This window comes from Oncorhynchus kisutch, linkage group LG19 (assembly GCF_002021735.2).
Source record: "Oncorhynchus kisutch isolate 150728-3 linkage group LG19, Okis_V2, whole genome shotgun sequence".
NCBI classification, from domain to species: domain Eukaryota; kingdom Metazoa; phylum Chordata; class Actinopteri; order Salmoniformes; family Salmonidae; genus Oncorhynchus; species Oncorhynchus kisutch.
Genome location: NC_034192.2, coordinates 13,732,432 through 13,758,425, shown reverse-complemented (window position 1 = coordinate 13,758,425; position 25,994 = coordinate 13,732,432). Strand labels below are relative to the sequence as shown.

Here is a 25,994-nt window from a genome sequence, read left to right as displayed (position 1 = left end):
ATTTCCGTAATAGGGGGTGATACAGCCTGACAGGATGCTCTCAATTGTGCATCTGTTTTAGTTAGGGAGTGTTTTAGGTGGCCAAGCCAAATTTCTTCGACCTCCCGAGGTTGTCTTCTCTACCACACCGTCCATGTGAAGGGACCATTTCAGTTCGTCAGTGATGTGAACGCCGAGGAACTTGAAGCTTTTGACCCTTTCCACTGCTGCCCTGTCGACGTGGACAAACGCATGCTCTCTCTGCTGTCTCCTGTAGTCCATGATCAGCTCCTTCGTTTTGTTGACGTTGAGGGAGAGGTTCATTTCCTGGCACCACTCCACCAGGGCCCTCACCTCCTCCCTGTAGGCGGTCTCGTCATTGTTGGTAATGAGGCCTACCTCTGTTGTGTCGTCAGCAAACTTGATGATTGAGTTGGAGACGCGCGTTGCCACGCTGTCATGGGTGAACAAGGGGTACAGGAGGGGGGCTGAGCACGCACCCCTGTGGGGTCCCATTGTTGAGGATCAGCGTGGCGGAAGAGACCCCAATTAAATCATAGCCTCAGGACTTAAACAGTTCTCTCTTGCCCTAACGCTACAATAAAAACAATAGGATGATGACTTATCCTTTGGCTTTGTAGGCTTTTTCTCTGGCTTTCTACTTAGATGGGGTAAGGACTTCACTTTACTTGTTACCAAACATTGTTGTTACCAAACCCCAAAATGTTTTAAACATGTGCTGTTTGTTGATGATCACTAATGCATTAGCACTGTAACAAACCACTGCTCCCCATGGACTCATCATAGCAGCGACTTCTGTCCACCTGTCCTGTCCCGCCCCGCCCCGCGCCTGCCTGCCTCTCTCTCTCTCTCTTTCTCTGTCTCTCTCTGTCTCTGTCTCTGTCTCTGTCTGTCTCTGTCTCTGTCAGGTTCATAAGATCAGACTCACTCCAGATCAGAGCGTTTTTAAGGAGCAGAGCCCACTTGACCCAGTCACCATAGCTCCCTTAACAGTTGAGCATTCCCCAGCACAGGGTCTCTCTGCCCACCTCCCTAATGTTTCCCCTTACAGGAGACACTCACTTATCTGGACATCTACTCTATTACTTTAACCCTGGGGTGTCAAACTCATTCCATGGAGGGTCTTGTGTCTGCTGTTTTTTGGGTTTTCCTTTCAAGTTAAGACCTGGACAACCAGGTGAGGGGAGTTCTTTCCTAATTAATGGTCTTTTTTAATCAATTAAGTACAAGGGAGGAGCGAAAACCTTGATCCCATGGAATGAGTTTGACACTTGCTTTAACCCATCAAGCCTCACAATCACAGTTGTCCAGCAGTTCAAGCACACTCCATCCAGCTGGAGGGTGAGAGGGTCCTTGCTAGTTGCACGCACAACCTCACTCACCTACGCTCACACGCTTACGCATTCACACGCAGTCCTGGGCCCTATACACTGTGACCAGATGTAAACCAGATGGGGACCAGATGAAGATAAGGATACAAACACACCACAGGAATCATAACAGCATTTCACCTTACCTCCAAAAGACAATGAACAGACATGCTATTCAAGACAAGCATGGGTCTGAAATGTACAAATTTAGCTCAAAACTTTACCTTCAGTATGTTGGATTGCATAGGTAAAGTAGAACATGGGCTATTGGTGTGGTTTAGGGTGTCATTGAAAGAGGGCTGGAGTCACTTTCCATCATGCACATACGTTGGGACGAAAACAAAGTTAACTCCTTGGCCCACCGACCCGAATATATTTAACGGAAAGACACCTTTCAAAGAGCAGGGACATCATCACCTTAAACCACAGACACACTCTGAAAATAACAGACGACTGTGTACCCTCAATACAGACATACACACACACACCCCTGTATACACACACACGCACCTCTATACACACACACACACACACACACACACACACATATACACACACACACACACACACACACACGTATACATACACACACCTGTATACATACACACACCTGTATACACACACACACACACCTGTATACACACACACACACACACACACCTGTATACAGTGCATTTGGAAAGTATTCAGACAACTTGACTTGTTCCACATTTTGTTACGTTACAGCCTTATTCTAAAATGGATTCAATCATTTTTCCCCCTCATCAATCTACACACAATATCTCATAATGACAAAGCAAAAACAAGTTTTTAGACATTTTTACAAATGTATAAAAATAATAAAAAATGAAATATAACATTTACATATGTTTTCAGACCCTTTACTCAGTACTTTGTTGAAGCACCTTTGGCAGTGATTACAGCCTCGAGTCTTCTTGGGTATGACGCTACAAGCTTGGCACACCTGTATTTGGGTTTTTCCCATTCTTCTCTGCAGATCCTCTCAAGCTCTGTCAGGTTGGATGGGGTGCGTCGCTGCACAGCTATTTTCAGGTCTCTCCAGAGATGTCCGGGCTCTGGCTGGGACATTCAGAGACTTGTCCCAAAGCCACTCCTGTATTGTCTTGGCTGTGTGCTTAGGGTCATTGTCCTGTTGGAAGGTGAACCTTCGCCCCCAGGTCTGAGGTCCTGTGCGCACCAGAGCAGGTTTTCTTCAAGGATCTCTGTGTACTTTACTCCGTTCATCTTTCTCTCTATCCTGACTAGTCTCCCAGTCCCTGCCGCTGAAAATCGTCCCCACAGCATGATGCTGCCACCACCATGCTTCACTGTAGGTATGGTGCCAGGTTTCCTCCAGATGTGAAGCTTGGCATTCAGGCCAAAGAGTTCAATCTTGGTTTCATCAGACCAGAGAATCTTGTTTTTCATGGTCTGAGAGTCTTTAGGTGCCTTTCGGCAAACTCCAAGCAGGCTGTCATGTGCCTTTTCCTGAGGACACTACCTTCCATCTGGACACTACCATAAAGGCCTGATTAGTGGAGTGCTGCAGATATGGTTGTCCTTCTGGAAGATTCTCCCATCTCCACAGAGGAACTCTGGAGCCATGTTATAATGACCATCAAGTTTTTAGTCACCTCCCTGACCAAGGCCCTTCTCCCCTAATTGATCAGTTTGGCCTTGCGACCAGCTCTAGGAAGAGTCTTGGTGGTTCCAAACTTCTTTTATTTAAGAATGATGGAGGCCACTATGTTCTTGGGGATCTTCAATGCTGTAGAAATGTTTTGGTACCCTTCCCCAGATCTGTGCCTCGATACAATCCTGTCTCGACAATTCCTTCGACCTCATGGCTTGGTTTTTGCTCTGGCATGCACTGCCAACTGTGGGACCTTATATAGACCGTTGTGTGCCTTTCCAAATTATGTTCAATCAATTGAATTTACCACAGGTGGACTCCAATCAAGTTGTAAAAACATCTCAAGGATGATCAATGGAAACAGGATGCACCTGAGATCATTTTCGAGTCTCATAGCAAAGGGTCTGAATACATATGCAAATAAGGTATTTCTGTTTTTTATATTTAATACATATGCAAAAATGTGCTTTGTCATTATTGGGTATTGTGTGTAGATTGATGAGGGAAAAAAATAATTGGATCAATTTTAGAACAGGCTCTAATGTAACACTGTGGAAAAGGTCAAAAGTCTGAATACTTTCTGAATGCACTGTATACTGTATCTAGACATGTCTATACTGTATCCACACACACACACACACTGCTAGCTCCCCAAAAACAGTCCTGTTAGCCCCCCCCAAAACAGTCCTGCTATCTCCCCATAAAACAGTCCTACTAGCCCCCCAAAAACAGTCCTGCTAGCCCCCAAAAACAGTCCTGCTAGCTCCCCATAAAACAGTTCTGCTAGCTCCCAAAAAAACAGTCCTACTAGCTCCCCCAAAAACAGTCCTGCTAGCCCCCCTAAAAACAGTCCTGCTAGCTCCCCCCAAAACAGTCCTGCTAGCCCCCCACAAAACAGTCCTGCTAGCTCTCCAAAAACAGTCCTGCTAGCCCCCCCAAAAACAGTCCTGCTAGCTCCCCATAAAACAGTCCTGCTAGCAACCCAAAAAACAGTCCTGCTAGCCCCCCAAAAACAGCCCTGTTAGCTCCCCATAAAACAGTCCTGCTAGCTCCCCAAAAACAGTCCTGCTAGCTCCCCATAAAACAGTCCTGCTAGCTCCCCCAAAAACAGTCCTGCTAACCTCCCCAAAAACAGTCCTGCTAGCTCCCCCAAAACAGTTCTGCTAGTCCCCCCAAAAAGAGTCTAGACCCCCCAAAACAGTCCTGCTAGCCCCCCCCCAAAAAACAGTCCTGCTAGCCCCCCCCAAAACAGTCCTGCTAACCCCCCAAAAACAGTCCTGCTAACCCCCCAAAAACAAGCACCAGGCCTGGCATCCCCAGGCACAGTTCATCTTAAACCAGTTCAGCCTGAAATGTTTACTCCCCCAGTGCACCCCTGACAATATCCAGCTGCTGCACTCTCTCCCTCACCAACCTACCCCCCCTACACCCCCACCAATCCCCACCACCGATTTGCATTCACCACTCATCCCCCATGAAATTGAACCAAGTCCCCCTCTCCCCTCCTCACCCACCTGCTACTCCTACAGCTGGAGGACTACTAATCCCCTACTGACACCTCCTTTCCCCTCCTTTACTCAATCATGTGGGAGATTGGAGGTGTGGGGGGTCCGTCATGGTTTGCTACTTGTTATTGCCATACCATTATTGCTCTGCACAGCTTGGGTTGCAATATACAGTGGGGCAAAAAAAGTATTTAGTCAGCCACCAATTGTGCAAGTTCTCCCACTTAAAAATTTGAGAGGCCTGTAATTTTCATCATAGGTACACTTCAACTATGACAGACAAAATGAGAAAATAAATCCAGAAAATCACATTGTAGGATTTTTTATGAATTTATTTGCAAATGATGGTGGAAAATAAGTATTTTCAAACAAGCAAGATTTCTGGCTCTCACAGACCTGTAACTTCTTTAAGAGGCTCCTCTGTCCTCCACTCGTTACCTGTATTAATGGCACCTGTTTGAACTTGTTATCAGTATAAAAGACACCTGTCCACAACCTCAATTAGTCACACTACAAACTCCACTATGGCCAAGACCAAAGAGCTGTCAAAGGACACCAGAAACAAAATTGTAGACCTGCACCAGGTTGGGAAGACTGAATCTGCAATAGGTAAGCAGCTTGGTTTGAAGAAATCAACTGTGGGAGCAATTATTAGGAAATGGAGGACATACAAGACCACTGATAATCTCCCTCGATCTGGGGCTCCACGCAAGATCTCACCCCGTGGGGTCAAAATGATCACAAGAACGGTGAGCAAAAATCCCAGAACCACACGGGGGGACCTAGTAAATGACCTGCAGAGAGCTGAGGCCAAAGTAACAAAGCCTACCATCAGTAACACACTACGCCGCCAGGGACTCAGATCCTGCAGTGCCAGACGTGTCCCCCTGCTTAAGCCAGTACATGTCCAGGCCCGTCTGAAGTTTGCTAGAGAGCATTTGGATGATCCAGAAGAAGATTGGGAGAATGTCATATGGTCAGATGAAACCAAAATATAACTTTTTGGTAAAAACTCAACTCGTCGTGTTTGGAGGACAAAGAATGCTGAGTTGCATCCAAAGAACACCATACCTACTGTGAAGCATGGGGGTGGAAACATCATGCTTTGGGGCTGTTTTTCTGCAAAGGGACCAGGACGACTGATGCTTGTAAAGGAAGGAATGAATGGGGCCATGTATCGAGTGAAAACCTCCTTCCATCAGCAAGGGCATTGAAGATGAAACGTGGCTGGGTCTTTCAGCATGACAATGATCCCAAACACACCGCCAGGGCAATGAAGGAGTGACTTCGTAAGAAGCATTTCAAGGTCATGGAGTGGCCTAGCCAGTCTCCAGATCTCAACCCCATAGAAAGTCTTTGGAGGCAGTTGAAAGTCCGTGTTGCCCAGCAACAGCCCCAAAACATCACTGCTCTAGAGGAGGTCTGCATGGAGGAATGGGCCAAAATACCAGCAACAGTGTGTGAAAACCTTGTGAAGACTTACAGAAAACGTTTGACCTCTGTCATTGCCAACAAAGGGTATATAACAAAGTATTGAGATAAACTTTTGTTATTGACCAAATACTTATTTTCCACCATACTTTGCAAATAAATTCATAAAAAATCCTACAATGTGATTTTCTGGATTTTTCCCCCTAATTTTGTCTGTCATAGTTGAAGTGTACCTATGATGAAAATTACAGGCCTCTCTCATCTTTTTAAGTGGGAGAACTTGCACAATTGGTGGTTGAACTAAATACTTTTTTGCCCCACTGTATACTATGTGGCTGAATTTTGAGGGAGTATGATATTGAGCCTTAGGGAGACAGAAAATGGGAGGTAGTAGTCTTTTAGTACTCTTATATTTTCAATTAATTGACTGTAGAAGCAGGCATGTCACTACTGGAATCTGACAGCCTGCCTCCCTTCTTTTCCCTGTAGCCAAAGTCTGATGATATGGTATTACTATCAGGACCACATAAGAGCTAGCAAAGGCAGTGAATATCCTCATTTCTAGGAGAATCTTGAGAACTTCCTGAAAATAGTGTGATGAACCATTTTAGCATTATGGGGTGCCCTGCATTGTTGACAACCAACTAATGAAACCCCATGTGCTTGTGATACTAGCTTGTGGGACATACTTTATGGTCTCCATGAGCATATAAACTGATACTTTCTGTAGTATCTGTGAGCATTGGTTAATTCTGTCAGAAGGGCATGTGAAACCCCCTACACCTGTGAACCGATGTCTTTCTCTCTGTGGTTCTCCACTTCCTCTTACTATAGACTTCCTGTAGACATGAAACTGTGAACTGTGTCCTCTGCAGTGCCTCCTACGCTCTGTGCACATTTACTACCTTGGGGCATATAAGCCGGCAAGTATTTAATTTCAGAGCTTCCTCACACTCAGAAGCCCATTGACAAGATTGCTCCCCTTTTTTTCTTTTAGAAAGTTGTGGTACATTCCGAGTTTGACCAACAGGATTCAGCGTGGGACATTCTTGTAGTGATAGCAGAAAAGTGATTACTGATTTCTGTAGTGTTTTTACAAGACCAATACAGATTTATGAGATTGTTCTAAAACATCTTCCATGTCAAACGAATGATAGCTATTTTTAGATGATATGATTATCATCCAACACAATACATAATAGGGCCCACTCAGTCATATAATACAATATACTTTGTGCCAGTTAGGGTATGGGCTGTTGTGCTAAGTGTGTGTTTCTAAAGGGACTGTACTCTGTAGACATCATGGGTCAATGTGCTAATGTGCTGTCCTTAGCAATACTGTGATGTGAACAGAGGAATCAGCAAACATTGAGGTTAAATTATATTGCAGACAGACAGGAGGATTAAAGACTGTCCTGGAGAACAATAGACATTCAGTAAATAAGGACAGGGTCGAGGGAAAACAACAGAGGAACACATTTCCCACAAACACTGAGGAGCTTCATGGTCTGCTGATGATAATCCAAACATTACAATGTATACAAACCACTATGCACCAGGGTTGGGCTCAATTCCAATTGAATTTGAATTCCTAAAATGTTAAAACTTTTGACATGAATAACTTCTCCTTTTCAGTTAATTAATAAGCCATTAAAAATAGATGCTCCCTTTTTCAATCATTTAATTTTAATTTCAGTTTGCTTCCTGAAATTGACTGCCTTTAATTCCAATTGAGCCCAACCCACAGACTGATTCGTTCTAATATGGTACCAGCTGAATTCAGAGAGTCATGGGCACTGTCATGGGCACACTCTCAAGAGCTGGAACAGTCATTGAGTGAGTCAACCCATTACTCTGTCATAAGACAATAGTCGCCATGACTGAGCTGGAATCAAATGTAGACGCCCAGTCATTCTCTTCTGGAAGAATCCTGCCTAACCCTTATCTGATAATGTGCAACTAACAAAGTGCACTCTAACCAAGGACCATATCTCAAACACATCCTTGCCAGCTCTACAGATCATGATTACCTGTGTTTTAAACTCGTCTCGGGGAGAGAGAGAGATAGAGAGAGAGGGGAGAGATGGAGAGATAGGTGAAGAGGGTAGACGGCCTGGTCGGCCAGCTGTGTTATGATAATACTACCACCAGAGAAATCGGCATCAAAGCATCAAATCAACTTCCGAGTCAAATGTTCAAAAGTGACCTCTAGTTGGCATGTTTGGGATGCCAATATACAATTCAGTGGGAAAGTGATACTGTATGTCGTGTACATTACATCAGCTGATGTGTATAAATAGCAATAGCCGTTGTTCTGGAAACCTGGGACAGACTGAGGAGTGGTGTTGGGTGTTGGCCCCTGAACAAACAGTCCCTATGACATCACCCCACAACCATGTAAGAACTGAAAGAGGAGAAAGGACCTATGAGGAAGGACATCCACTGGTATGTAATAAAGGAACAAGGAAGGAGAAATGACTTTAATAGTGACACCATATACATGACTTTAAAACTGGACTGTGTAGCTTAGACTACATGTCACTCTTATTGACAGATAAGCCTTGAATCACAAACATAACGTTTATGGGATTTAAAAAAAGGATTGGACTGAGATGTAAGTAGCCTATACAAGGACAACTAGCTATATCTATTAATTATGCAGGCTATAAACCAGGTTAGTTCATTAAATGTACTTTATGTAGGCTTATTATGTATCATATGTAGGAGATATGTGTTGAAAGGGAAAGGGGGATACCTAGTCAGTACAACTAAATGCATTCAACTGAAATGTGTCTTCCGCATTTAACCCAACACCTCTGAAATGTTTATAGGCTGAAGATAGCGCATTAATTAGAACAAAGATGCAAATGTCATTATCATATTAATCACTAATCTTCCACTCAGTTATTCACTGGAAATGGTTAACAACTTTGTATAGCCTAACCAAACATTTTTTTAAAATATATTTTTAATCTTATTGACATAATTTAACCCTCTGTGAGAGTGCAAGAACAGGATGCTAAACACATTAATTAAAATGTATAACAAGACATAAATCATCAATAATAATATGACACTTCAGCTGCAGTTTACACAGGCAGTTCAAATCTGATATTTTTTCCCATGAATTGGTCTTTTGACCAATCACATCAGGTCTTTTCACATCAGCTCTTTTTCAGAGCTAATTTGATTGTTCAAAAGACCAATTAGTGAAAAAAAGATCAGAATTGGCTGCCTGTGTAAACGCAGCCTTGTTGTTGTCCATATGTGGGCCTACTATAATAGTATATTAATAAAGCTTTGTACATGTTTTAATACATTTTCATTAAATATTAGTTTATTTACACTAACATTGTAATTCAAGTTAGTTAGAATAATTAATTAATGTTAATTATGACTAATACTAATAGATAGCCCAATAGACTAACTAGACGAACATAATAGACTAACATAGGCCTTATGCTTGATCTGTAACCTACTGTTCTAAATAGTAATCTGACTGTCTCAAATATAGGTCAAACTTTAAGAAAACAGAGCAAAGCAACCAAAAAAACATTTTGTGCCTATTAAATCCCATTGAGAACTTTTCGAGCGGGAGATGACTGTACCTAAATGAAACGTAGGTTATATAAACTGCGGGAGAAAAAAAATACAAAATGGAGTAGAAGGTTGACTAGATCACGTTGAAATTCAACGTGACTTATGGTCTTGGAACGCAGCCTTTGCAAAACGTGACGCAATGCCAACATAAGAATGTGTCACATTCAAAAGAGCTGGGAAAATGGGTCCTACGTGCCAAGATATTTTACTTAGAGAGTATAACTCTGGCACAGTGCAGCAAGTCTTTGCGCGCAGTTCGAATCTTACCACTCACGGAACTTCAAAACTTTCTTATGATGAAAACGAGGTAAGACATCTATTGAAAAACTCATAAAATGTTTCTTGATTTCAAGAAATTAGTCCACACCAATGTTATTTTTATTGTATGCCAGATTTTGCATTAGCCTACACTCTTAGAAAAAAGGGTTCCGTAACGGTTATTTGGCTGTCCCCATAGGATAACCCTTTTTGGATCCAGGTATAACTATTATGGGTTCCAAGTAGAACCCTCTGTGTGTGGAAAGAGTTCTACCTGGAACCAAAACGGGTTTTCATATGGGGACAGTCGAATAACCATTTTCGGTTCTAGATATAGCACCTTTTTTTCTAAGTGCACTGAAGAATGCAAGGCCAGGGTGCACACATTTACCAACCCTTTGTGTCATATGATGTCATTTATTTAAAGACATCAGGAATGACTGATTACATCAAGGTGTTTTCCTTGGGCATTGTCCAAGCTCCAAACCCCGGATTGTTATGATGATTATCACGTGATTAAGTCTTCTGTGGCGGTAGAACTTCCCATTGCCTTGTTGGAACAAACAAGTCACATAAGGGGACAAGGGAGCGCAATAACTGGGAGCTTTTAAAGTTATATTAGTTCATCGTGGACAGTGAAGAGTATCAGTCTATACTTCGGTGAGGCGCCTCATTTTATTTTTGAGCAACAACATCAGGAATCGCAACATTATTTCACATTTGAGTGCATCATTGGACACTGCTGGTAAGAGAAGTCACATATTGGCAGCATTTGAGAAGTTTTGCATTCTTATTCAGACTTTGCAGAGGCAAATCTGTGCCGTTTCGGGTTGTTATTGTCCATGTGTATTTTTTCTGTTGCATCTCATTGATCAACATCTCATGTAGTATGCGAATGTAACTGCGTCATCTGTGATGTATACTTCTGCTGTGCTATCTTCAATAAGGCTCATTTGAATCTATTTTAACATCTGGCAATGATTTCGGGTGCCGTACTCTTAAAATGTATTTCAAACTTTTTCTCATCTTATCGCCTATTTGGAGAAGTTGGACATAATTATTATCGGAGGTTGAGAATGTTTGTGTGGGTCTGGGGATTCCAGAGTTGTAAATGATCTAGTTACCGCGCCCACTTTTTCGACGCAAACAACTTTCACACGCAAGAGTTGAGCTGTTGCTGTTGAAGGGATGACAGTTTCTATTCGTTTAGGATAATGTTGTTATTTTCATTTAAAAAATATGTTATTGGAAAGAATACTATTTCAGTCAAAGGATTTAACGTAAAACTTGTTTTCTAACCACGTTGAAAATATTTGTTCACTGAACAGGCTAATAAGAATATTCTCAAACTGCGTCATGAACGCAGTGTAGAGTATGGGCATCTATGGCATAGTAGGACTAACGTATATCATACAAAGCCTACTATAATCTTTATGATTAAGCTTTATGTAAGTTATTCAATATCTATAGCTAAAGAGCAACGAATATAATGTACATTTGTTTTAACACAGTTGACAGGCCATGCTCAACCCCATCAATTCCCTGGTTCTTGCTCCTGTTTTCCTCAAGATTCTTACACTCAAACAAATGCTGGGTTAAAAACAACACCATTTGTGTTATTTGGTAACTCAGCACAAGGTAAATATTGGACAGAACACATGCTGAATTCTTTCTTGAATTACCCCAACATGGGTTCATTTAACCATCAATCGTGTTTTTATTTACTTTCAGCAACTCGGTCTTTTTTTACAATGTTCTTTTCAGGAGGCGTTTCTTATAAGGGGCGTGGCTTTCAGATCGTCTCTGACGTGGCCAAAAGTAACTAAGTGTCATTCTTGTTCATGATGTTAAGTTTGTACAGTGCAAAATAAAATGTTCCTAGAATATTTTTGCACATTACATATTTTAATATAAAATGAGTAACATTACTATTTCCATATTGTAACGAAGTGCTAACTATCCCAACAATTTGGATATCCATAGGCTCTTGAGGAACTCATACAGTTGTGTAAGCCTCATTAAAGCTATAAAAGTGTCTGTTCAACCTTAAAATGTGTTAACCATTAGGGATGTGACAAATAGTAAACCTTTCTTAATGTTTAAACCTCAGTTTTCCATTAAAACACTATGACAAATTAATAAAAATCTACTTGAATTCATAATGCAGATGCGCTGCTGCAAACAACTATTTGGGGTCTCACGGGGTTGCCTTTTCAGGTGGTTAAGCATTCCACCCAGTGGTGATTTTAGCATGAAAATCTTGGTGGCAGAAAAAAAGATTTGGGATGCCTGACTTGCTTAAACAAATGTGATTTCTACTGACAATTGAGATGTACAAACTATGGCATAAGGGGACGACAAGCGGATGAGATGCAATCCGTAATTTCGATTAAGACATTAATGAGGGAGCGACGACGGACGTAGTCAATATAACTATTTGTTCAGCACTTTGGAAATGTAAGGCGACAGAATTCAGAGCAAGGGCTGTTCTTACAGTGTACAACAAGTCAGAACCGTAGGATAAATAAAGGGGGCATATAAACAGACAAAAAAAGCTCTTACAATATTCAATGTTTACATTTCTCTAAAACAGGTTATAGGCTACATGTGCACCACCAAGTTAGAAAAGTAGGTGAAATTAAGAGGTAAAAATAAAAGAGATTTAAAAAATGGACCAAATTAAGGTAAGGCACATTGAACGCTGTTTGGGTCTTTGTGTGTCAAAAAAGATACACTTCATATAACACTATTTATATGACTCATTAAATAAGCTTTTAATTTGACACATCAAATAACACAATTATGTAGAATGGTGTGTGTGCTGAATTTGCACGTGCAAGCCAAGCGTCACCACTACTATCAGTAGCACTGTCAAAGCTGTACAAAAAAAAGTTAGTAAACAAGCACACACCGGCCAGGAATGATGTGTTTACAATACCGCGTTGGTGAAAATAGACCAAATTATTAGGGTGAGGCACATGGGCTCCTAACAGCTTACTACACAACATACACTTAGTATTACTTTCTTCTCTACAGTACACATATCTCTCTGGCATCCTACATCATTTATGAAGCAGCATAAGACATTGTTGGACGTTGTTGTGATGTGCTTGAACAGGAAAGTGGCTCGGCTTTCCTTTGTGGGCAAATTTTGTCATCAAAGAGGAAGATGCCGAATTTACAATTTGCAAGTTGAATGACCGTTCAAAATGCATTTTCCCAGTTTGAGCTGTTTATTCCAGACTTCCCAGTTGCAATGCTTGCAGTTAGCCACTCACACTGATTCCTTACAAACCACTCATTGTTGAATTTGCGATCTCCAAATTGTTGTGTAATGTTTATATCCAATGGCTGATGAGCACCGGTACGTTTTATCTATAGTTTCTCTTCATTATTTCTCTTCAAATGACAAGTATTAAAAAGGATTTGTCAGTAGATTGTCGACTTGATTCATGATGATGACCGCTAGCTAAGATTGTGAAAGTAAGATGTTGACATGATCAGTCCAATCAAAGCTACTGTACATATAACGTGATTTGATGTCATTTCTGTGGCCAATGACCTTGAGCCTTCTTGGAAGGGCACTTGTAATATAACTCTATGGCAGGACCCAAAGGGCTGAAATATTGATGTCTACCTTTTCTAAGGACTTAAGCTTGGGAATTGCATAAGGTTCCCATGAGTGACAGAACACTGAGCCAGTCACAGCGCAATAAAGAAAACGACCCAGCATCAATAACCCATCAGCTATTAAAGAAAAACAACCCAGCATCAATAACCCATCAGCTATTAAAGAAAAACAACCCAGCATCAATAACCCATCAGCTATTAAAGAAAAACAACCCAGCATCAATAACCCATCAGCTATTAAAGAAAAACAACCCAGCATCAATAACCCATCAGCTATTAAAGAAAAACAACCCAGCATCAATAACCCATCAGCTATTAAAGAAAAACAACCCAGCATCAATAACCCATCAGCTATTAAAGAAAAACAACCCAGCATCAATAACCCATCAGCTATTAAAGAAAAACAACCCAGCATCAATAACCCATCAGCTATTAAAGAAAAACAACCCAGCATCAATAACCCATCAGCTATTAAAGAAAAACAACCCAGCATCAATAACCCATCAGCTATTAAAGAAAAACAACCCAGCATCAATAACCCATCAGCTATTAAAGAAAAACAACCCAGCATCAATAACCCATCAGCTATTAAAGAAAAACAACCCAGCATCAATAACCCATCAGCTATTAAAGAAAAACAACCCAGCATCAATAACCCATCAGCTATTAAAGAAAAACAACCCAGCATCAATAACCCATCAGCTATTAAAGAAAAACAACCCAGCATCAATAACCCATCAGCTATTAAAGAAAAACAACCCAGCATCAATAACCCATCAGCTATTAAAGAAAAACAACCCAGCATCAATAACCCATCAGCTATTAAAGAAAAACAACCCAGCATCAATAACCCATCAGCTATTAAAGAAAAACAACCCAGCATCAATAACCCATCAGCTATTAAAGAAAAACAACCCAGCATCAATAACCCATCAGCTATTAAAGAAAAACAACCCAGCATCAATAACCCATCAGCTATTAAAGAAAAACAACCCAGCATCAATAACCCATCAGCTATTAAAGAAAAACAACCCAGCATCAATAACCCATCAGCTATTAAAGAAAAACAACCCAGCATCAATAACCCATCAGCTATTAAAGAAAAACAACCCAGCATCAATAACCCATCAGCTATTAAAGAAAAACAACCCAGCATCAATAACCCATCAGCTATTAAAGAAAAACAACCCAGCATCAATAACCCATCAGCTATTAAAGAAAAACATTGATTCAAACATTTATTATTATTTATTTTTGGTGTGTTTTATTTTCAATTTGGCTGTTTCTTTGAGTTTTCTTTATAGATGAACGTCCTAAAAGGTTGTCCATCTGATCCATAAAACCTAATGTTCTCAATGTGGAATAATGGTTTCTTTTACTCAAGCCCTTTTCTTTGTATGAGGGGGCTGGCATTTTAAGCCAGACGTTTTAATAGTTGCATCCCAGACGCTGTAAAGTTTGCCGTGTAACGATTTTTTTGGATGAGCCAAGGCGCAGGAATGGTCCGCTGCCTGTCTGGCGCACCTTTTTCAGTGTGGTTCCTTCCAATTCACTAATGCTGATAGTGGGTAACTGACTGTTACACTCTGGCGGGTAACACTGTATTTCAAGGAGGCAAAATAATACGAAAAAAAAAAGATCTAGATGTTTCAGTGAAGGGAACTTTTGAGGGACTTTGTCATTATAGGACCTAGGATAGACTCAGCAAGGCAACTCTGACCAACCGAACAGGTATTCATTTCAGGAAGTCAGACTGTTACATGTGATCTATTGAATATGAATGAATATTTTCTAGACTTTGGAAGTCGTAATGTAGGCTGAATACTGTTTTACTTGCTGTCATGTTTTGAATATAATCGCTGTGGGGAATTATGTGACTTTGAACATTTCAACAAAAAAGCTGATCAGTCCACAATGAGTCTCAGAGTAGGAGTGCTGATCTAGGATCTGTCCATATAATCATATACATTATGATCTAAAAGACTAAACTGATCCTAGATCAGCACTCCTACTCTGAGAGGCTTTGTGGATACAGGGCCAGGTTTCCTTGATGGGTAGAATGTTTGCATGTCACAAAAACAAGGTGGGAATTTACAACACTAGTTTTGGACGGTTGTAAATAGTAAACTACAAAAACGTGTAACATTCCTGAAGTTCAGAATGTATCCCTGCAATTACATGGGGTTACTAGAAGAGCACATGAAACATTCTCACGTGAGGTGAAACATTTTCCATACGTTTCCCGGTCCGCACCATGTGACCTTTCCTCCTGACCTTTCACCTCTGGCAGCCAGAGCAGAGACCAGAGCAGGTGGAGCAGGTTCATTTTTACATCAGGTGTTCTTCTATTCTGATTCTGTGGATGTTGGAGATTTATTTGGTGTGTGGGTCTCTTACCATATGGTTAATTACTAAGGGCTGGGGTACTCAACTCTTACCCTACGATGTCCGGAGCCTGCTGGTTTTCTGTTCTACCTGATGATTAATTGCACACACTTGGTGTCCAAAGTCTAAATCAATCCCTGATTAGGGGGAACAATGACAAAAATGCAGTGGAACTGTCTTCAAGGTCCAGAGTTGAATGTGAGGGAGGTAGGGCATGTGTGTTTGATAACATTAAACTCAACGATGTTCCAAAAGGTCAAACGCTGGTATGTTTGTGCGTAGCCTAAACCTAGACCACACCAATGGTGACCTGGGTCACACCTCATAGAAAAAACAGACACCTCACCTCTAACCATCTCCCTTTCTCTCTCAGGGACATTAAGATGGCATCATTATCATCTGACGGGGCCATGCTGGTCTGTCGGAGTGTAGAGGAGCTGAAGCGCAGGGCCCAGGGCCCGGTGAGGAGGAACCTGTTTGGGCCTGTGGACCACGAGCAGCTGCAACAGGATTTCCAGAGGCACCTGGGTATGAGCGTGGAGTCGGCCAACAAGCGCTGGGACTTTGACTTCAACACTGGCCAGCCGGCCGCCAAGGGCGCCAGCGTGGAGTGGGAGGAGATGAAATGCCAGGATGTGCCGGCGTTCTACCGCAGCTGTGTGTTGATGAAGCCGGTTATTGGCATCGACGGCCAGAGGGCGGGGAGAGAGAATGTCAGGTTGGCCCGGGCATCGTCTCCAGGGTTGTCCAGCTGTGGTGAGGAGTACCTGGAGGTGACCACCAGGGAGAGCTATACGATCCAGAGGCCAGAGAAGAAGACGGCCAGCCAGAGGGCAGGAGCAGTCAAACGGAGACAAGCCGCCATAACAGGTCAGTGTCAATGAACAATCTTTCCTCCCTCCTTTTTCCTTCTATTGGGCTTCATACAAAAGCCGTACGAAAAAAAGCAATAGAGAGTTAGTGGTAAACACATTTTCTGACACAAATAGTGAGTCCAGAGGTTAACGTGACTATAATTATGATGATAATAAATAAATAATAGTAATAAATACAGTTGTATATGTTGTATTATTATAGCAACCATAAGCCCAGAGGTCTTCATTTAAAGAGAGATAATATACGTTTACAGGTTGTTTTGAACGTCAAAAGAACCTGTTATTAACCTTTTATTAACCATTGAGTGACAGTTGTGAATACCTCAGTGTGCTGCCAAAAGCACTGTATGTGAACTATGTTAGGAACAGGCCATGCAACAACGCTGTGTTACCTGTGCTATGTCTCCAAACAGTTTATATAACCCTGTTATAAGCCTTGATGTGTGCGTCACAAATTGCACCCTATCCCCTATATCAAGTGCCCTACTTTTTACCCTCTGGGCCCTGGTTAAAAGTAGTGAACTATAGGGTGCCATTTGGGATGCACACATTATTTTCCTGATAGAACATTACTGGGACTGGGAACTAACACCTGTTCTCTCTCTCTCTGCTGGTCATCCACAGAATTCTTTGTCGTGAAGAAGAGGACGACCATGCATCACAAACGGTCCTCTCGGCAGTAAACACAGCCCAGGAAAGAGTGCAATTCAGTGGGCATGCTCCGTTTGGAAATCACCTCATTAAGATGGATATCATTTCTGCAGCGTTCTGTAGCGACTCTGACGGTCGAAGAGCTCATAGCTACAATATGTCTTAAAGGAAGTGGAAATTATGGATGTTTGTATATATATTTATATAGCTGTATTTCATCTATATTTTCTAAGCTTGTATTATTGTCTAAGCTTTAGATTATACTGTGAAATAATTCAAATGCACTCATCAGGAAAAAAAAACAATGGCTCTGTTGTAAGAGATTTCTTCCAACAGTACCCTTGGTGTAGTATTTAACTCCCAACCACTTCGGCCCACACTCTAACTACCTCTCTAAGAGTAGTTCAACTATTCCTCACTCCACGTGTCGTCTTCAGTTTCACCACGGCTGTAAAAGTATCAGCCACGCGAGTAAGAGGCCCCGGGGTCACCTCAGGTCAAATTGGCAACATGACCATGATTAGCCTAGGGAGCAAAGGTCAACTGTGAAGTTCCAGCACTTAGGCTATCAGGCATCGGTATGATAATGATACATCTTATTGAGCAGTAGTACTTCTCAGTAAATGTCTATTATTACGGTAATTGTTTTATTCTTAAGCCTTTTGGTGTGAGTATTATTACAGAGTGATATTTGGTGTCAGTGGGAAACAAGCTTAAATTAGCTTAGATTCATTCTCAAATATTGTTATTATGGCTAGCATACACTTCACCGTTGGCACCACCGTCTCTGTACAATTTGGCAAAAATCTCAGTGCACAACTGAATAAAATACATCGTTTTTATTTTATTTAGCTCCCTTTGTCTTTTTAAGGTAGTAAAACATATTCTTGGAAACTTTTTGGTAACAAAACTGAATATACCTTGTATGTTTGCTTTGTTGGCTAAATCCTTTTAACAACGTTGCCTTTTCTACTCTTGTCTTTGTATAATGGCAGCCTCTAGGTTTTGAACTCTTTCCTGTATGAAGGAATGTAGCTTTGACATTGTTTGGAATTGAAGTTGAATGGTGTTGCAGTTCACAAAAGTACATGAATCCTTAATGCTTACGGAACATTCCAGGTTCTGTCAGTAAATGATTATTTTTTTTACGAGGAGCTGAGCTGCAACAAATTTCTATTCCTGTGCTAAAATACAAGACAGTTGTGACAACTGAGGCAGTTGACCCCCCCAAAAAAAACATATTATATGTGAGTCATCTGTAAGCGTTGGCTTGAGTTACGGGACATAGAAATCCACATACCTTAAAGCATCTCCAAATCCATCTCAGATATACCTGTGATTAATATACAGTATCACAGATTCTGTCCGTTGGCATTGCATTCCAAACGTTATGCCGTTCAATCTCCATAGCCAGAGTCACATCGCAATACTGTAAATAATAGTGGCAAAAATAGCAGTCCTACAGGGAGTGCCTTTCCCTAAATGTGTCATGTTCGAACAAAATAGACATAATCTGGATTACCTACCTCATTGAGTGATTGACAAAAATAATAGAAAAAAAGATATACAACATTAAAAATAAAAAAAAGTCAAATAATTCCAAAATATTTGTTGGAAACTACAGGAGATGATTTGTTATTGCTGTTCATAGCTGGTTCAGTGGGATAGCGGGTTCAGACCATAGGCTTTAGTTACACATCAGGTAAAAGTGTGTCAGAGTGATAGGACCCATTCCAGCTCAAAGCAGGACGGAGGAAACTCAAGTCCTCTGGGAGTCCTGAGCTTTGTTATATTTATTTATTTTATTTAACCTTTATTTAACCAGGAAGGGCTCATTGAGATTAAAATCTCTTTTTCCAAGAGCACCCTGGCCAAGATAGGCAGCACCAAGTCATATAAATAAAAAAGACAGACAGACAGACAACATGAAAAACTACAAGTAATCTAGTAAAAACCATTGAATTCACAAGAGTATAAAACAGCAAATTAAAAACATTGACAGGTCAGGGAATCAGCCTCAAAAGTTCTTCCAGTTTAAAAGACCTTTTACCAAATTCAGTTGGGACATTTGGAACAGTTAGCAGGATAAAGTCCAGCGAACGAAGAGAGTACCCACCACATTTCTGAACAATAAAAATGCCCAAATAAAAAGGTAGTAAACCCAAAATGGCTTTGTAAATAAAAGTATACCAGTGACTGAGCCTACGAGTGACTAGAGAAGGCCAGCCAACCCTGGTATACAAAGTGCATGGTATCTCAAAGTGCCATGGTAAAGGGTGTCAATTGATCTCAAACACTGAGTGGAAGCATTCATATATAAAATATCCCCCATAGTCTAGTAAAGGCATAAATGTAGCTGATACTAGCCTCCCTCTGGCTTCAAAAGAAAAACAGGCCTTATTCCTAAAATAAAATCCCAATTTTAGCTTAAATTTGTTTGTAAGTTGTTGAATATGCAATTTAAAAGAGAGGCTGTCATCAATTAAAATTCCATTATCACGAGCTCTCTTGGCTTGCTTTGCTTTGACTGGTCTCCCAGAACTAGACAGAATAGAGGATGGGGGCTGGGACTTTATTAATAGACCGCAACAGAATGATGTCCGAGACCCTGAATCAAAGTGGTTCTATAGCCAGACGAGTGGCCTGTGTTCTAGAGTGCTTTTGTCTGGATCCAAAGAGGTTCTTATAACACCGCCCTCTTGACTTGCCGACGTAGAGAGTCATGTCAACAGAATGTTTTCATTTCTGTTTACCCACTTCACCAATGGAATCGATTATCCGGTTTTTATTGAATCATATTTGATGGTGTTTTTTGTGTGTGTGTGTTCGGACTTGAGTCTGTGTGGACGTTGGTTTATATGCGCCTGTCTTTCAATGTGTTTAAAAATAAAACTTTAAAAGTCTGTTAACTTATTTTTAACGATGTATCTTGTTTTTGTAGGGAAATAATTCTAAATGCCCTTTTGGTAAAACTAACAGATTATGTGTATTGCACTAAAACATTGACAAGATATTTCTGATTTTTATAGAGCTACTCTCATGGAAGGGGAAGTGTTTAGAAAAACTAAACCGTCACTGCTGAACTGGGACACCGACTCTGGGCTCATCATAGTTTGGGTCTGACACAAAATGATAAATAGATATTAGGTGCTTTCTTGGTATTACAACAGTGTTAAAACAAGGCAGTACTCAGCCCTAATATTACTGACTGTACTGGTTTCCCCAGAATTCCCTTTGCAAGCGAACTGTGATAAGTTAATGATCATAGATCTGCATACAGCTACTGGGCTGCTCCATCCTGCACCCCCCCCCCCCCCCTGCCCAGTGTGTCCCACAGTGGCAAAATAAACTTTGCTCTAAATCGAATTCACCTGTCTATCACAGGTATATCAAAACATAGTATTGCATGCCTTATATGCATAAATGAATAATATCCTCATATGTTTTTGATAAGATAATGGCTAATGTATTGAAAGTGTACTACAATGTAATTACATGGGAGCAGAATAACTTTGATTTGGTAATAGTTTGAAAATAAAATGACAAATGTTGAAATTGTGGACATATTTGTGGAAGATTCATTGACCGGTTTTTGGTGCACTGTTGACTTTGATGTTAATTTGTTACAGTATGTTTCCGATCATTATTAAAGGATATAAATATACACAAAGTATTGTTTTCTTAGACTGGTCTTCATTCATAATATGCTACGTCCTTATACATTCATATGATCTTCAGTGTCAACAGCTGGAAAATCTAGTAGGCCTACTAATTCAACACATATCAGGCCTACTAATTCAACACATATCAGGCCTACTAATTCAACACATATCAGGCCTACTAATTCAACACATATCAGGCATACTAATTCAACACATATCAGGCCTACTAATTCAACACATACCAGGCCTACTAATTCAACACATACCAGGCCTACTAATTCAACACATACCAGGCCTACTAATTCTACACATATCAGGCCTACTAATTCAACACATATCAGGCCTACTAATTCTACACATATTAATTCTACTAATTCAACACATACCAGGCCTACTAATTCTACACATATCAGGCCTACTAATTCAACACATACCAGGCCTCCTAATTCAACACATACCAGGCCTACTAATTCAACACATATCAGGCCTACTAATTCAACACATATTAAGTCTACTAATTCAACACATATCAGGCCTACTAATTCTACACATATTAAGTCTACTAATTCAACACATATCAGGCCTACTAATTCAAAACATATCAGGCCTACTAATTCTACACATATCAGGCCTACTAATTCTACACATATCAGGCCTACTAATTCAACACATATCAGGCCTACTAATTCAACACATATCAGGCCTACTAATTCAACACATATTAAGTCTACTAATTCAACACATATCAGGCCTACTAATTCTACACATATTAATTCTACTAATTCAACACATATCAGGCCTACTAATTCAACACATATCAGGCCTACTAATTCTACACATATTAATTCTACTAATTCAACACATATCAGGCCTACTAATTCTACACATATCAGGCCTACTAATTCTACACATATCAGGCCTACTAATTCAACACATATCAGGCCTACTAATTCAACACATTAAGTCTACTAATTCTATTAGGCCTACTAATTCTACACATATTAGGCCTACTAATTCTACACATATTAAGTCTACTAATTCTATTAGGCCTACTAATTCTACACATTAAGTCTACTAATTCTATTAGACCTACTAATTCTACACATATTAAGTCTACTAATTATATTAGGCCTACTAATTCTACACATATTAGGCCTACTAATTCTACACATATTAGGCCTACTAATTCAACACATATTAAGACTACTAATTCTATTAGGCCTACAAATTCTACATATATTAAGTCTACTAATTCTATTAGACCTAATTCTACACATATTATGCCTACTAATTCTATTAGACCTACTAATTCTACACATATTAAGTCTACTAATTCTATTAGGCCTACTAATTCTATTAGGCTTACTAATTCTACACATATAATTATACTAATTATATTAGACCTACTAATTCTACACATATAAAGCCTACTAATTAGACTGCTCAAAAAAATAAAGGGAACACTTAAACAACACAATGTAACTCCAAGTCAATCACACTTCTGTGAAATCAAACTGTCCACTTAGGAAGCAACACTGATTGACAATAAATGTAACATGCTGTTGTGCAAATGAAATAGACAACAGGTGGAAATTATAGGCATTTAGCAAGACACCCCCAATAAAGGAGTGGTTCTGCAGGTGGGGACCACAGACCACTTCTCAGTTCCTATGCTTCCTGGCTGATGTTTTGGTCACTTTTGAATGCTTTCGCTCTAGTGGTAGCATGAGACTGAGTCTACAGCCCACACAAGTGGCTCAGGTAGTGCAGCTCATCCAGGATGGCACATCAATGCGAGATGTGGCAAGAAGGTTTGCTGTGTCTGTCAGCGTAGTGTCCAGAGCATGGAGGCGCTACCAGGAGACAGGCCAGTACATCAGGAGACGTGGAGGAGGCCGTAGGAGGGCAACAACCCAGCAGCAGGACCGCTACCTCCGCCTTTGTGCAAGGAGGAGCACTGCCAGAGCCCTGCAAAATGACCTCCAGCAGGCCACAAATGTGCATGTGTCTGCACAAACGGTCAGAAACAGACTCCATGAGTGTCCGACGTCCACAGGTGGGGGTTGTGCTTACAGCCCAACACCGTGCAGGACGTTTGGCATTTGCCAGAGAACACCAAGATTGGCAAATTCGCCACTGGCGCGCTGTGCTCTTCACAGATGAAAGCAGGTTCACACTGAACACATGTGACAGACCTGACAGTCTGGAGACGCCGTGGAGAACGTTCTGCTGCCTGCAACATCCTCCAGCATGACCGGTTTGGCGGTGGGTCAGTCATGGTGTGGGGTGGCATTTCTTTGGGGAGTCGCATAGCCCTTCATATTCTAGCCAGATGCAGCCTGACTGCCATTAGGTACCGAGATGAGATCCTCAGACCCCTTGTGAGACCATATGCTGGTGTGGTTGGCCCTGGGATTTTCCTAATGCAAGACAATGCTAGACCTCATGTGGCTGGAGTGTGTCAGCAGTTATTGCAAGAGGAAGGCATTGATGCTATGGACTGGCCCGCCCGTTCCCCAGACCTGAATCCAATTGAGCACATCTGGGACATCATGTCTCGCTCCATCCACCAACGCCACGTTGCACCACAGACTGTCCAGGAGTTGGCGGATGCTTTAGTCCAGGTCTGGGAGGAGATCCCTCAGGAGACCATCCGCCACCTCATCAGGAGCATGCCCAGGCGTAGTAGGGAGGTCAAACAGGCACGTGGAGGCCACACACACTACTGAGCCTCATTTTGACTTGTTTTAAGGACATGACATCAAAGTTGGATCAGCCTGTAGTGTGGTTTTCCACTTTAATTTTGAGTGTGACTCCAAATCCAGACCTCCATGGGTTGATAAATTAGATTTCCATTGATAATTTGTGTGTGATTTTGTTGTCAGCACATTCAACTATGTAAAGAAAAAGGTATTAAATAAGAATATTTCATTCATTCAGATCTAGGATGTGTTATTTTAGTGTTCCCTTTATTTTTTTGAGCAGTGTATATTAGACCTATTAATTCTACACATGAAGTCTACTAATTATATTAGTCCTACTAATTCAACACATATTAGGCCAACTATTTCAACACATATTAGGCCAACTAATTCTATTAGGCCTACTAATTCTATTAAGCCTACTAATTCTACACATATTAAGTCTACTAATTCTATTAGACCTACTAATTCTACACATATTAAGTCTACTAATTCTATTAGCCCTACTAATTCTACACATATTAGGCCTACTAATTCTACACATATTAGGCCTACTAATTCTACACATTAGGCCTACTAATTCTATTAGGCCTACTAATTCAACACATATTAGGCCAACCAATTCTATTAGGTCTACTAATTATATAAGGCCTACTAATCCTACACATATTAAGTCTACTAATTATATTAGGCCTACTAATTCTACACATATTAAGTCTACTAATTCTATTAGACCTACTAATCATACACATATTAGACCTACTAATTATATTAGACCTACTAATTCTACACATATCAGGCCTACTAATTCTACACATATTAAGTCTACTAATTAGACCTACTAATTCTACACATATTAAGTCTACTAATTCTATACATATTAAGTCTACTAATTCTATTAGGCCTACTAATTCTACACATTAAGTCTACTAATTCTATTAAGCCTACAAATTCTAAACGTTAAGTCTACTAATTATATTAGGCCTACTAATTCTACACATATTAGGCCTACTAATTCTACTAGACCTACTAATTATACACATATTAGACCTACTGATTATATTCGGCCTACTAATTCTACACATATTAAATCTACTAATTCTATTAGGCCTACTAATTATATTCGGCCTACTAATTCTACACATATTAAATCTACTAATTCTACTAGACCTACTAATTCTACACATATTAAGTCTACTAATTCTATTCGGCCTACTAATTCTACACATATTAAGTCTACTAATTCTATTAGGCCTACTAATTCTAAACATATTAATTCTACAAATTATATTAAGCCTACTAATTCTACACATATTAAGTCTACTAATTATATTAAGCCTACTAATTCTACACATATTAAGTCTACTAATTCTATTAGACCTACTAATTCTATTAGACCTACCAATTCTACACATATTAAGTCTACTAATTATATTAGACCTACTAATTCTACATATATTAAGTCTACTAATTATATTAGGCCTACTAATTCTACACATATGAAGTCTACCAATTCTATTAGGCCTACTAATTCTACACATATTAATTCTACTAATTATATTAAGCCTACACATATTAGGCCAACCAATTCTATTAGGACTACAAATTCTATTAGGCCTACTAATTCTACACATATTAGGCCTACTAATTCTACACATATTAGGCCTACTAATTCTATTAAGCCTACTAATTCAACACATATTAGGCCAACCAATTCTATTAGGACTACTAATTCTACACATTAAGTCTACTAATTATATTAGACCTACTAATTCTACACATATTACGTCTACTAATTCTACACATATTAAGTATACTAATTCTATTAAGCCTACTAATTCTACACATATTAAGTCTACTAATTCTATTAGACCTACTAATTCTACACATTAAGTCTACTAATTATATTAGGCATACTAATTCTACACATATTAAGTCTACTAATTATATTAAGCCTACTAATTCTACACATATTAAGTCTACTAATTCTATTAGACCTACTAATTCTATTAGACCTACCAATTCTACACATATTAAGTCTACTAATTATATTAGACCTACTAATTCTACATATATTAAGTCTACTAATTATATTAGGCCTACTAATTCTACACATATGAAGTCTACCAATTCTATTAGGCCTACTAATTCTACACATATTAATTCTACTAATTATATTAAGCCTACACATATTAGGCCAACCAATTCTATTAGGACTACAAATTCTATTAGGCCTACTAATTCTACACATATTAGGCCTACTAATTCTACACATATTAGGCCTACTAATTC

General features: G+C 40.0%; 1 protein-coding gene across 3 annotated transcripts; it reads left to right on the top strand.

Annotated features, from left to right (window-relative positions):
- The first annotated feature begins 8,421 nt into the window (after positions 1–8,421).
- LOC109879117 (cyclin-dependent kinase inhibitor 1-like) lies at positions 8,422–21,009 on the top strand. 3 transcript variants are annotated; one of them, XM_020471309.2, is made up of 3 exons: positions 8,422–8,553; positions 16,186–16,682; positions 17,312–21,009. In XM_020471309.2, coding segments are annotated over exons 1-3 (558 nt in total). In that variant the 5' UTR covers positions 8,422–8,551; the 3' UTR covers positions 17,371–21,009. The 3 variants fall into 3 exon arrangements, with proteins under 3 accessions (XP_020326898.1, XP_020326897.1, XP_020326899.1); XM_020471308.2 differs by lacking the exon at positions 8,422–8,553 and adding an exon at positions 9,601–9,846; XM_020471310.2 differs by lacking the exon at positions 8,422–8,553 and adding an exon at positions 10,218–10,542.
- The last annotated feature ends 4,985 nt before the right edge of the window (positions 21,010–25,994 follow it).